The sequence below is a fragment of the Homarus americanus genome, unplaced genomic scaffold (assembly GCF_018991925.1).
Source record: "Homarus americanus isolate GMGI-L3 unplaced genomic scaffold, GMGI_Hamer_2.0 scaffold39675, whole genome shotgun sequence".
Taxonomy (NCBI): domain Eukaryota; kingdom Metazoa; phylum Arthropoda; class Malacostraca; order Decapoda; family Nephropidae; genus Homarus; species Homarus americanus.
This window is the reverse complement of record NW_024736071.1, coordinates 19,072,641-19,087,717: the sequence shown is the minus strand read 5'-3', so window position 1 is coordinate 19,087,717 and position 15,077 is coordinate 19,072,641. Positions and strand designations below refer to the sequence as shown.

Sequence of the window (15,077 nt, the reverse complement as noted above, 5' to 3'; positions counted from 1 at the left end):
TAGACAAGCAGAGAGAGAGAGAGAGAGCAGCCGAACTGCCGGATGTAAACAAACCTTAATTTCCCGCGGCTTTTTTTTTTTTTAAGGGGATTAGCCCACCCGGGCATAGGTCACTGACCCACATTGGGGCCTGAGGGGCAAAAATTTAATACTCCTGTAATAATAATAATAATTCAGATAAGTAAAAAAAAAAAAAAAAATGCCTATCTACCTATTGGACAAACTAAAATCGTTCCGGACCACGGGAGTTTCCAGACCACAGAATGCCGGACTAGAGAGGTACAACCTGTACTATACTATACTATACATTATAAAAAAATTAAAAAAGATTAATAGTGAGAAACGATATATGTACAGTATGTTGTGTTGTCAAAGAAAGAGAAACAATTGAGACCCTGCAATTGTATGTAAATGAGGCAGAAAGTCAGATCAGCAACCTGGGACTTGGTCACAATTTTCGTGATGCCATATGGCAGTAGGGTTTACCATTAAACAACACATTATGCTTCCAATGTCTTCCCAGGCGGTAGCACCTCCCTGTTTGGTAGCAGCCTACTACTTACTACCTGGTGCACTACAGTAGTAAGCTATGTTCTCTGGTGATGCCACAAGGCCGAGATCATGTAATTCAACAATAATCAGTTAGTATCGGTGCTGTTACTTATCTTTTTTTTTTTTTTTTTTTACACTCAACAGTGAGAGGACATCACTACTTTTCACATTGTACAGTACTCTGTTTTGGTGACTGTGAAGTGATTTTTGTTATGTTTTTTTGTGACTGTAAAGTCCTTTGTCTCTTGCTGTCAACATGTGAACAGTGGCAGCCACTATCATTGTGTTTAGGTTTTGTGACAAGTTCTTTCATTCTGTTTTTTTTTTACTCTGACGTGAGCATTGGTTGTGTTGTTTAATTGTTTTATGTATATTAGTCATGTTGGATTTTTTCTTTGTTACGTGTGGGTATTGGACTGGCTGGGAACGTTTCCCATTGAACCCCATGTTATATTGATCCAGATATATGATATTTCACATTGCGTTGGGTGTTTCAGGAACCTTATCTCATCTTCAATAAGGGGATACCTGTATTTCATAATATATTCCTATTATAATAATGTAATGAACTTTTCAGAACCGCCCAGTTATTTCAGATTCATTCTGAATTCAAATCGTTTAATTAATTTAAAAAAAGAAAAAATATACAAATTAAGCCAAAATCTGAATTATAACGTTCCAAATTAATGAGGGTACAGTGTAATGATTCTTTGTATTCAGTTCACCATACACACTTCTCTCATACTTATAATTTCTGTAATTTATGATTTGCTTCTTCCGTTTGCACCCAGAGTTCCCATTTCACACCCATGTAATAGTATCAGCTTCAAGATTTCCCTATACAGTACCTGTACAGTACATTCTTCATCTTTTCTTCCTCTGACACAGCTCACTCTCTATACATTTTTCAATGTACCTATTGCTTTGTTTCCCATTTCTGGTCTATATATTATACTTTATCATCTCTTTCACAGGTCACCATGTGGAACTTATAGGTACAACTAAGATTCCACCTAGTCAGGTGCCACTTCTGCTCTACAATGGAGAGGTACAACATTGTATTACCAATATGCTATTGTGGCATGGTTATTCAAGGAATTAAATGTATACATTTCAATACTCAGTGCTTGTGACCATTAATTTTTTTTGTTTTGTGGCTTCTTTACAAGCAGTAAACTGTCAGTTCCCAGCCTAAGTATGAATATACTTTTTCCTATTGTGTATGATATAGTAATTTTCACTAATATAGACTGAGTTATCATGCCATATAAAAAAGATAAAGATGCAGTAGATGAAACTGTTTATGCAAGGATTGTAAGACCACTGGAGTATAATAAAGTCCAGGCAATCCCAATCTGAAAAGATCCTGTATATGAAATATTCGGATTCCCCCCACCCCAGCAAAAAAAAAAAAAGATTTGTCTCGTTTTTATTTACCGGGTATGTATGAAAGAATTTTAAGTTACTGTACAGTAAAAAAAATCTTCACATTTTTCATAATAATTTTTTACATCATGGAAAGATGCTGTGGTGCTGATGCAAGCATCTCAGGGCTTCCCATACTGAATATGATCAGTTTATAAAGACAGTTAAACTTTTAAGCAATACAGGTGCTCCTCTACTTAAGAACGTTCAACTACAAACTTTCAGAGATACAAACATCATCACTGAGGGGGGTTACCTGTCAGAACAGGTGTTTAATGTGGATGGGACTGGATTATTTTAAAGAAAATTCCAGATAGAACAAACATTACCTAAGTGGAGAAGAATGAGCCAGGTTTTAAGGCTGCATTAAAGGGTATAGCTGTACTAAATATCTATAATCTTTTCAATTTTTACAATATGTTTGGTGTCTACAAGAGTAAAGTTGGACTTACAAACAAGCCTCAAGAACGTAACTCGTTCGTAAGTAGAGGAGCACCTGTATACAGTTTTGTACTGTATTAATTGTGGTTAACTAAGCAAAAAATAAAATGCATGTATATTTTTCATTTGATCACAGGATTGCTACATGAAGCAGTGACATGACAATGACCCATATTTTGAGTGTGGGAATGCTGATGTGTTTAGTATTCCAGAGTTTGAATAGAAAGAATAAAATGTTAAATACAGTAGATAAATTTAACATTCCTTCTTTAGATAAAGCCTCATAAAAATTCAAATTCACTGAAAGGAAAACGTCTCTAAATGTATACAGCTCCTCCCCGACTCACGACCTACTTGACTTACGACCACTCGCACTTACGACCTACCTCAGTCGTACCAAAATTTTGTCAAATTACGTATTTTTGAGTCCCAACGTCAGTACACAGAGAAAATTTTCGTTTGTAATTCACTTTAAAATGGCTGGCAAGCTTAAAAGTGAGAGTTTTGTGGTGCTGAGAAGAAAAAGAGACACCCATTTTAGATTTTCTATGTATTATTTAAGCATTGTTGACTTCCGACCATTTCAACTTACGACCTGGATTTGGGTCCCTAACCCCATCGTAAGTCTGGAAGGAGCTGTATACCGTAAATTGCAGCGTATAAGTCAACATTTTAAGCTTAATAAAATCTCTCCAAAACCAAGAGTCGACTTATACTCAGAGTATAAAATGTGAAGCTGTACCACCTAGTGTAAACAAGTGGAACAACCTGCCTAACACTCGCTGTGTATCATTTAGCGTAACTCCTGTGGCCTGCTGCTAATATTTCCTACTGAAATTCATATTTGGTAAACTTATTTAACATAGAGATTATAATAAAATCGTAAATTCCAGTATAATTAAACGAACACAACACCACACACCATTCTCAACAGCTGATGGACAGTAAACAATCGATTAGAACGCCACTAAACCCAGGCGGCCAGCCAGACAACTACCCGGTACTACAATATGGGTGCCATCTGCGCAATTTTATGATAGCGCTATAGATTGTGAGTTCACATACACTACAGGGGTAATGACAGTTTTATGATACATAATGGCAGTTTATTGAATATACACACAATGACACCGTAATTAAAACCTTAACTCTAATAAGATAAAAAGTTAAAATTTTAACTTCAAGATTAATTTTACTTCAAAGTCATATTTTATTGACAATAAAAGCATGTATGATCATATTTTAAAATCCTTCAAAGTCTGCTGGCTGTTCATCGTCTAACACAAAGAGGTCTGCATATGGGTCCGAATCACTGGAACTTCCGACTTCGTCTTCATTATATTTGCTGTCATCCTCCTCCTCGTCACTGTCTCGCCACACAAATCATCTTCTTCCCCATCCATTGAATTTGATATCCCACATTTTTTTAACTGTTTTACGACTGTTTCTGCACGAACGGCTTCCCAAGACTTTATTACAAATTCGCACAACACATCCAGTGGTGGAGCACGCATATTACCCCCCTTCGTGAATGAATTCTCCCTCAGTCATCCATTTATTCCACTCAGAACGAATATTGTCTTTAAATGGCTTATTTAGGCTTACATCAAGTGGTTGAAGCACAGATGTTAACCCCTCTGGAATTACTGGTATTACATGTAGGCTTGTTCAGTGTTTGGGGGATACACTGAACAAGCCTACATGGCAATTTACTAAACTATTGTGGCTTTATGCTCTTGCTGGCATCCACTCATTACCCACACACCTACCTGACAACAGTTGAAAATATCTTATCCCCATGGCTCCCTCAGCAAAAAGGATGAAATATTACGCAAGTTTCAAGCTGAAAATTGTTGCGTTTGCAAACTCTTCAAACAACAGTGCTGCAGCGGATGACAGTTTAAGTCTAGACTGTGCTGCTGTGCTGCCGACAGTGTAAACGACCCATAGTCTCGCAGCTGGCCGCTGGTGTTGGTGGCGCTACTGGCAGTTTGTTTACAACAGCTGATGCAAATGGCAGATCATAAGCCAGGTTCTACTATCATACCGTTTATAGATTGTACTATCAAGGTGCTGTGTTGGTTTGCTGTGTAAACAATTACTATTTTATTGGAGGTGCTGATTTTGGCTTGGTGTTTACCAGAGTTCTTATGAAGATAACTTACTGAAGATTTTTAGCGGTTGCTTGCTGTCTTATGTAGATCTTGTTGCCCACTTCCCTTTTTGTATGAACTAAAAGATAAACAGTTACCTGTAAAATTTTGTTTAATCCTTCTCACTTCTCAAATACACATCTCCCTTTTTTTTATTTCTTATGGGGAAATGACATTATCTTAACACAGTACTTTTTAGGAATGCATCTACCTTTTTAAGAGAGGAGTTACTGTGACCTGTCATACCTTCACTGGAGCACTCCAGAGTAGCATGCCTCCTCCACCAGTGGGCTTGTCCTGATTGTGTGGAAGATTGGCTTTGGGGCTACTCCATTGGAGGTGTGATAGGCAATTGTTTTTTCCTCCAGTGATGAAATAGATGCCATATTTCAACCTTCAATTTTTGGTGAATGGGAAGATAGATATTACTTCGTGTCAGTTACTATGCAATGCTTCTTTGTAGGTCACCCTCCAGACAGCCTCTGGAAGAACTGCCCCACTAGTTCTATCTTCCCATGAAATGGAAGCCAACATTCATGACTACTCGCATGAGCAACTACGAAAAGCACTTAAAAAAAACATTGCTCTCAGAAGGTAAGCAACAATGGACTGTTCTAGGAGCAACCTACTTGGAGCTTTTGAGCTCTTTTGCAGGGCCTCTAAAGTATGCCAGAATTTCTTTATTAATTATTGCCTGACAGATCTCTTCCTCCCCCACCTCCCTGCACAGTCTTCCTCTAATGACTAATGAGGAGGACTTGTTCAGAGAGCCCCCCCCCAAAGGAGTGGGGAAGAGAAGGCTGGAAGTCTGCTTAGAACTAGTGTCTAATTAGTGATCAACCACCATGCCATAACTCTGGTTCGGGTCTCCATGGATCTGCAAGAATCCGGATTCACTGACTGGTAAGTGTTCTGCCAGAAAAAGGAACTCAGGAGGAGATTCCACAAAAGTTCCATGGCTTGAAAGATAGACTCCACAAAGTAAAAGTTGATTCTAGCTACTAATAGGTCGAACAATTCTTTGAGAACATAACTGGTAATATCAACATTCCTCCTTGAGAAGTTAATACTGTACTCTACTTTGGAATTCCACAGCTCGAAGAAACAGTTTATGATTATGTCCAGCGAGAACCATGTTCCACTCGTGAAGGCAAGTAAAGATAAAAATTACTATCAACCTTCACCAAAGTAACTGAAGGAAGATTCAACTAATACCTAATTAATCTGTTTTAGATAATGAGAAACCCCATCATTCTCCAGCACTCCTGCACTGGGAGGGACAGGCAGGAAGAAGAGGTTCATCTCCCTTAGCTTGTTCTTTTCCCCCATCCTTCTTCTTCTTCCTTTGTCTTCTTCTTGGTTGCCTTACCAAACATTTCAACCAAAGTTAGTTGTTTTGAATGACTAGTCTTCTTGTAAAGTTCCTTGTAGCAGAGGATTGTTTCATTTAATGCATGTTATGTGGACCATTCTCAATCCAGGAAAATGCTTCAAACAAGCACTTTGATGATAGCTGAAGCCTCCACAATCTCTTTTTCCTATCCTGCTATTTTTATTGCCCCAGCTTCAGTAACTCCTTATTCATGAGGCCTTGTCTGTGAGATTGTAACAAATCAACCACATCAGCTTCTGTAATTTCTTCAAAGCCTTCATTGTTAACTTCTGGAGGGATTTATATATGAATGAAACCTTTAAAATCATGAACACTTGCTGGCCATATGTTGAGCAGACCTTTTAGAGTGTGATATGAAATGGGCTCTTGTTCAATTTTGTTATTCATTTTCACCATGTATGTTTGCGTGTGCATTGTCATATGGCCAGTAGGTACACAGAGTTGTTGTCCAGAAAGGGGGGAGCTTAGAAGGACCCTTACATAGGCAGACCTCATCATTGTACATGATGCAGCAGTTCCTTGCATCACAATAATACATGTATTCCTACAAGTCAGCTTAAACAGTTTTAGTCTATCTCTTCAGACTAATATTAGAGTACACTATACTTAATTACTGTAAATATGTTGCATGATGAATACAGTGAATACCTAGAATTAAATGTGATACCATAGCAAACAAACCAATTTCCCTTATACATTTACTGAAATTTAATAATTTAATATTTGAACAGTATCATCTGTAAATATGGTAGATTTTAATGTTAATATTTGAAGTTTAACATCAACACATATTTTATTTCTTAATTAGACAGGTCTAAGACAAGACTATGATTGGGCTGATGGAAAAGCTGGAGTGGCCTGTTGAGGCTATTGGTTGTGTCTAGTTTAACATATTTGTTTATACAGTACAGTACTGCTTATGTCTAAAAATGAGCATATGAAAATTATTGTATAATATTTAAAATTCTGCATAATGGTCAGTATAATTTGCTTTCTCTTCACTTAATACAGTCATTACTAAACCTTGAATACTTGCTGAACATCGTGACAACAAGAAACAGAAATTACAAAGAAAAGTCTAGGGATTTGATCACCGTGAATTCATACCAAGTAAACATAATGAAGTGCTGGTGTGGGCTGTGGCAGTGTCATATAACATAGAATCAAGTCCTAGAAATGTGCACAGCCTTAGATTTAGTAGAAAGATGTAAATGATTTATTAAAAAAATTAATTTTTTGAAACCAAGCTTGGATTATAGGTACAGTATTTCTCTGGCTTTAAATGCCAGATTATTGACGTTGCACAGCATCGTATAAGAACAACTAATTGCAATGAGTATACAGTATATGGTACTGCATTTATTTTTCCTACTCACTTGCTGCTTTCTGATTCTTATGCCATCCTGAATTTAGAAAGTTATTGCCTGATATACTTTATTTGCATAATAAAAAATGTGTTTTATATTTAACAGATTTAAAGATGCCAGTGCCATCTGCCAAGTGCTAAACAACAAACAGGATTGGGAAGTCTTAGGAAAAGCATGTTTATGGTGTTTGAACTTGGAACTTGGTTAGTAAGAATTGGCTCACATATTGTACAGCATTGTTTTATATCATTATCTTAGCATGACATAGAGAGTATATTGTATTCTTTGCTTTACTGATTCTGCAAACATGGATGCACAGGTATGCGTGTTTACCGCCAACTTGGAGACGTAGGAATGGTGTGGTCATTACAAAACTTAGTAGATCTTGAAGATCCGTTGCTGCTTGGTGGACACTTGGCGATGTATCTCGGTGATTTCAATTTGGCTCAGGTATTGTATACATCTTGAATATATTATCCTTTGTTGCCATGTATTGTCTCAGAATAAGTTAATCCTTCTTGTTAAGGGATTGTGTCCCTCTTGCTTAGGGACAGTTTCTACCCTTGTTATAGCATGATCCTAAACTAAGTTTAAATATACCATCTTGGTATTGCAAAGTGGGAGATAATATAAAGTTTTGTATTTTAGAATATTGTACTTGGCCCACCCAACTACAGTACACATAAATTTATCTCATCTCACATTTGACATGATGATGAGTGTTGTGATTAGTAACAGGAAGAAGAAAACATCTCTGTTGAACTCTATGCTTCTTTATTTTGATCCTTCAGTGATATCAGTGTTATTCTAAGACAAAATGATAAATCAGTCAACTACTTAAAAGGCATTAGCATGAAATTATGACAATGTGAGGGTCACACAGGACTTGTCTCAGACTGAAAATGTGATAGGAGTAATGCCACCTTTTCTTTGTATAGTTGCTACTGGAGGTGCATAATTAGTGGGTCAGAGGTGTATTGTTGAATTATTATTACCTGACCTCGGTTAGTCTGGCAAAACAGATAATTCGGCAAGGCTTTGGAACCAACAGTGCCGGAAAATTGGTGGTGGACCTGTACAGTATTTTTATTCAGGTTGATTACTTTATACATGGGGTCCCAAACGTACGAACACCCGCCAATATGAACGAGGTTAAACTTTAAATTTACAGTATTTTATTTACCTGATGACTTATTTTTTACTTCCATTATACTGTATTTTGTCATTTTATTTCTTCTTTTCTCTTAAATTAAATGATTTTAGATGTATATAAGGACTTAGTTTTATGGCATCCCACAAGGTGTCTCTCTTGTCCCAGGTGGCTGGGCCAGGTGCGCTCACTTTGCCTCAATGACAGTTCGGGTTAAACTCTTGTCCATTTCGTGCGTGTGCTACTCTGCTTTCTTAACAACTGTGCTGCTTGTGTTTGTGATGGCTCCCAAACTCTGTCAACTATCTTCATCCAGCCACAGGAAGGTGCCCAAACAAGTGAAGAGAGAAAAGAAGGTCATGTATTTCTCCCATACGTATGCCTGGCAATGGGAGTAAGTAAGGGGAGTGAGTGACTGGTAGCAAGGCGCATCATTTGCAGTTGTAACTTTCCTCATTCCCTGCCATATTTCACTGGATTTACTGTTATTATTAGTGTTTACTGATAGAATAGTGTTTAATAGTGATTAATCATGGCATTGTAGCTAGGTTAGCTCAACATTGTAACCACCAGGCGACTGGGCCAAGCTGTGAGGTGTTATGGTTGTTTTTCAACTCGTATTTTCGGGTAGATATAATAGGTAACCCTCTTCATTTATTTTTATTCAGTTACATACACACACCATCCTACATAAATATTGTGGAAAAAGTATAGTGTTACACCAAAATTACTGATATCTTTCATGTTGGGTTTGCTAGATGGCTATGAAAGAAATTTTGTAAGTTTGATCTACGTATCAACCCAGCTGGCACTCAGATGCCATTCGTTCTAGAGAGTAATTTTTACGAGGAAAAAATTGCCGTATGGCAACCCAACTTTAATAACAAAGTGTGGAGTTGACTTGAGGGTAGACTCGCACTTTTTCTACATTTCAATACATTTTGTTGTCTTGTTTCTGATTATTTGTCAGAGGTATTTACCCATTATTATTTATTTGTATGTGTTTTGTGTGTGTCTGTGTGTGTGTGTGGGGGGGGGGGGCACTACACACACACACACACACACAGGTATAGTACAGGTAAAATAAATAATTGTCTTAAGGGCAAACACATTTCTTTACACACTAGTAAAAATGTAACACCCTCGCCCTCTTGTCAGCAAATGATATTTGCGGCCGTTTTGAGACCCCAAACCCCAGAGAATTTTAAGGGCATGCTGTACTGTAAATTTCAAGTTTAATATAACCCCTTTTGTATTGATGGGCACTCGTAAGTCGGACGTTTGAGAGTCGGGGACCCCCTGTATAGTTTTGAAAAGTTTGTTACTTTCAAAACATCACACTGCAAAAATATTACTTCCTTTATTGTCAGGATTTGTATTTGAGGTCTAGTGTACCTGTTGCTGCTTTAGAGATGCGGCGAGACTTGTTACATTGGGACCAAGCACTCCACCTTGCTAAGAAGCTGGCACCTGACCAGATTCCCTATATATCAAGGGAATATGCCCAGCAGCTGGAATTCACGTATGTTACCACTTTTTATTAGCATACCTGTACAGTAGTTTTGGAAAGGAAAATACAGGGTACTCTGGATTTATTATTTTTTTAATGGTATTTTTGTTTTGAATTACCTGATCCTGACACAGGGAAAGGTGTTTTATTCTGGTGGTACATTAATAATGATGCTTGAAATTACTGGATAGTAAATACTATATTGATTATAGATATCTTTAAATACTGTGATTGTTCAAACATTCAAGTTGGTATGGGTATTAATCTTAGCTCATTCACATTTAACATTAATAACTTAGTGGCCTTTTTCTGAACTGAATTAGCTTTTAATGGATCCTTGCTGTGTTCATTTTAATTAAATTGCATTTAATTTCCCTACTTGCTTGAATTATTAAAAAAAAAATAACAGTACAGTAGGATGATTGTGTATACATGTACAGTGGTCCCTCGGTTAACGAACACAATTCGTTCCAGAAGGTCGTTCGTTAACCGAAAATTTCGTTAACCGAAACCATTGCTTCAATGGGATTTTGGGTAATTGGTTCCAGCTCACCGAAAATTATATACAAACTAAAAATAAATGCAGTAAAGTACACTTACTTTGAGGTGTGCATGCAGAAGGCTCCTGGTTGATGATGATGATGGGAATTAGAAGTGGGGGTGGAGGAGAAAGGAGAAGAGAAGGCAGTGGGGGTGGATGAGAAGTCACCCCATGCTTCATGCTACCATTTCACCCAGAAAATTTTAAGTTCACTTGGTGTTATTCAAGATTATTTTCTTTAAATCAACACTGCACTGCATTATATAGTGTCAATATGTAAAATAAATTTCAGAATGACCAATAATTGTACTGTAAAAATGTAAAAATAGTTTATGTTCAAGAGAGTCTCAAGCAAGATGCTACCTCCACTGAGCAGAGACACAAACTGACGCCATTCTGGGTGAGTCAAGTGGCTGTTTGGCGCGCTAAAAACTAGTTCCCTGTACTTCAATTATGTTAAATAATTGTTAAAATTACTAAAAAATTTAATATAAGACTTGGAAAATTATTGAATAGTACAACCTTCTTGATATTTACTCAAATGGTAACAAATTTAAGCCCTAAAACCGATTACTGTAGTGGTGGACTAATACTCCAGCTGGTGAGCAGGCGAAAACATGTTGACATGATTTCGTAAGGATTTCGTTAACCGAAATTTTTTTCGTTAATCGAGTTGAAGATTCTTATGGAAGGTAATTCGTTAATCGAGGCGTTCGTTAACCGAGGATCACTGTATTTAAAGTGATAAAGAAAGAGGAGTTGAACATGTGATGAGTAACTGGAACCTGGATGTCTTTATTTAGTGTGAAACAAAACTTAAGGCAAAGTAGAAATCAGTTAAGGGTGAGAGAAGGGAATAAAGTTAGTATTTGAGAGACTAGGAGTAAAAGCAGGTGTGGCAGTGTTATGGAAGTTGAAATGTAGAGCTGTGCGATCAGATATAAGGGGTCAGTTCCAGAATATTATAGATCACATTAAAAGGAGAGAGAGGGAGAGTGTACACATGATTCAAGGAATAAGCAGAGTGAGGAAGAGAGAGAGAATATGAGGGAAAAGTTGTATAATTGTGCAGTACAGTACAGTACTTAAAGCTTCTGTGTTATAGATAGTGATTAATGGGGGATTTAAAGTCAACAGTTGGTGATAGGGAAATTGTGAGGCTTATGGGGAGATATGGAATGCTAGGAATGGATGAAAATGGAAAGAGAATGGTAACTGTATGTGTGTGTGTGTGTGTGTGTTTGTGTGTGCATAGAGAGGGGTGACAGTACAGAATATATGTTTCAGAAAGAAAATGTGAATAAATATACTTGGGCTTGAGAAAATGGGAAAAAAGAGGGTTGTTAGCCTATATGTTGATGGGTGGAAAAATGAATTGAAAGTTAATTAATGAGAATGTTGTCTGAGGAGCAAAACATAGAACATCTCACCGCAGTTGCATAGAAGCAAGATTTCTCTCCTGGGCCCTGGGTAAACTATGTACCAAAACTGAGGTGGATGGAGAAATGGGAAGCAACAGTGTACAGTCAACTACCGAAGTTCATTCGCCTCTCTCCTGAATCACAAACCTCGAGATTCAGACTCGTGTAGTAGACTGATGCATTGTTCTGTCCATAAATGCTTTGGATTCATGAGTCTGAATACCACATGTATCAAGATTTGTGGTTCAGGAGAAGTGAATGGAATCTAGTAATTTTTGTAGGAAGGACATGCTGCTGATGGGTGATGTTGGTATAGTAAGCCAGATCTGGGGCCTAGTTTTTTAAGGCAAAATGTGTGTCTTTCTTCTTGTCTTAGACTACCCTACATTAAAAAAAAATTAGGTTAAAGAGAAAATCAAACTGAATTAATCATTCTCTACATTTGACACTTTATTAATTGAAACTTAGTTTTATGGGATGGGTCAAATTAACAGACTGAGCACAAATCAAATAGAAATTAGAAGGGCAGCTGCAGATAAAAGCTTCACTGAAGACGTGATTGTTAGTTTAATGAATTGTGAGCCATTGAAGGGTTTGTAAGTACTTTTCAATCCAATATTTTGAGACAAAAAATATTAATATACAGATGGATATTGATAATGGCTCTTTGTTAAACATGTTCTTCCACAGGGGAGACTACCCAGGTGCCCTCACCCACTATGAGCGAGGAGTGGTCAACACGGGGGGATCTGAGGAGCACAATGCAGCATGTAAGGCTGGTATTGCTCGAACAGCTTTGCGTTGTGGTGATATTAGGCGTGGTGTGAACATAGCGGCAGAGATGAACAACCGCATGCTTAAGAGAGAGTGTGCAGAGATATTAGAAAACAAAAAGGTGAGGATATATAGATAACACAGGTTTATCTCAACCTATCATTCTGTTAAAAGGCACTTATTACTCAAAATTTATATTGGATACAGTATATGAGTTTATATTCTTTAAATATATGAGTGACCAACTACTGTATGTGTACTTCCCATTTCTCTAATGTGAACAGCAATATGCAGAGGCTGCAGTACTGTATGAGAGTGGCAATTTTCATGAGAAAGCTGCATCTCTGTACATTCGTCTGAAAAACTGGACCAAAGTTGGGCAACTCTTGGTTAATATAAACTCTCCTAAGATGCATCTTCAGGTCAGTTGAACATTCTTAAGATTATTTTTTCCTATTTATGTATTTAATTATACTTTGTATGCTGTAATTCAGACATAGGGTGCAGCAGCCAAGAAGATAAAGCACTTGCTTCATGTTTTTATGGTCACTGGTTTTCTCTCAGGGCACCCCAATTTCACCCAGCTGTGAATGGATACCTAACTAAACAGTCCGCGAATGTGAAAGTAGTTGAGTGCAGCGCAAATCAACCTGCCTTCTTCTATACCTGAAAAAGGCTAAGCCTACAGTGTGCTGTATCCACACTGTCCTTAATGGGTTGTTATGCAAATGGGTCCCATTTTCAATTTCCATTTATTCTTAAAGTGGAGTAAGGCGCTTCCTGCAGAAATGTATAAAAGATATTCCAGGTGCAGTGATGTCCTCATTTGCTGGAACAATTGGTGTAGAGCTCTCCCAGGGATGCGAGATTTCCAGGTAACAAGAATTCCTCTGGGTACTGTATTGAGAAAAGTCTGTGAGAGTCTTTACTATGCATCTTGCACAGATAGACACTCGCACATCCCCAAAATGTGTCTGGGTGCTGGGGAAAGTTTTCCAAGAGTCTAAACTACACATCTCATCTCGACTCTAAACTATGCATCTCTTGTCGCATGGACAAACACTCTCCCATTACATCTAGATTGCAGGCACGAGCAAAAATATTTACAGCATCTGTTCTGATTGCGTTCAGAGATGAATTTGATACCATAGGAGATCCTTAAACAAAATATTTTGACATGATATAATGATGAGGACTCCATTCCTTTATGAAGAAACGAAATAAATATTGATAAGAGAATGTAAAAGTAGTTATAATTAAGTAAGAAACTCCAGCTCTATTTCTTTACTATAATAATCCGGAATAGTTTATGAAAAATTTTTGTTAAATAAATATATTTACAAAACTAAAAATCTATATACAAGTACAGGTTGACAACCCTTTATCCGAAATTCCAAAAACCGAAAAGCTCTGAAAACCGAAAGTTTTTTTTTTTTTTTTTATAGCCCACCCGGGCACAGGTCACTGACCCACATCGGGGCCTGGGAGGTGAAAATGTAATAATAATAATAATTATAATAATAATGATAATACAGTAATAATAATAATTATTCATAGTAAATAAAATTTTTAATAAAAATACACAAAAATAAAATAAGAATGATAACAATAATACTGTAATAATAAAATAATAATAATAATAATAATAAAGAAATACAAAAATGAAAAAAAGATCAAAAGTGAGAACCACGACCTAGACCTATGAATTATTATTATGATTATTATTATTATTATTATTATTATTATTATTATTATTATTTATTATTAATTATTATTATTATTATTATTATTATTATTATTATTATTATTATTATTATTATTATTATTATTATTATTATTATTATTATTATTATTATTATTATTATTATATTTTAGCCCCCAGGCCCCAATGTGGGCCAGTGACCTGTGCCCGGGTGGGCTGATCCCTGTAAAAAAACAAAAACAAAATTCATTCTGAAAACCAAAAAATTCCAAAAACCGAAATGCATCTGGTCCCAAGGATTTCGAATAAGGGATTGTCAACCTGTAATATGGGTGTGTGAGGTGCCTCATGAATAAAGCTGTGTGTTGCAGCAAAGACTGGTATTTTCCACTCCTACGGAGCTGTGGGGGATTAGTGAGTGCTTGCAGTTTCTGTGGTGTATACATTGGATGTGGAAGAACTCTAGATTTTGTTTGGGACCGAAAAATATCTGCAATAATACCTGCCCATGAAATTGCCAGGAATATTGGACAACAAAGATCATAAACTCTTGTCATTTTCTATATGCTTATAGTGGCTGTGATACCATGTACTATATGATCAAACAAGCCCTTTTGAATTGATTACTGTTATTGTTCACTCAAAAAG

At 36.8% G+C, this 15,077-nt stretch overlaps 1 protein-coding gene across 1 annotated transcript in view; it reads left to right on the top strand.

Annotated features, from left to right (window-relative positions):
* The window catches only part of LOC121871729 (WD repeat-containing protein 19-like), a 98,211-nt gene that overhangs the window by 60,105 nt on the left and 23,029 nt on the right, over positions 1–15,077 (top strand). The window contains exons 14-20 of the mRNA XM_042374141.1: positions 1,527–1,600; positions 5,035–5,165; positions 7,437–7,534; positions 7,651–7,781; positions 9,852–10,003; positions 12,644–12,848; positions 13,012–13,149. Coding sequence (XP_042230075.1) covers positions 1,527–1,600; positions 5,035–5,165; positions 7,437–7,534; positions 7,651–7,781; positions 9,852–10,003; positions 12,644–12,848; positions 13,012–13,149 — 929 coding nt within the window. The remainder of the gene's footprint in view (positions 1–1,526; positions 1,601–5,034; positions 5,166–7,436; positions 7,535–7,650; positions 7,782–9,851; positions 10,004–12,643; positions 12,849–13,011; positions 13,150–15,077) is intronic.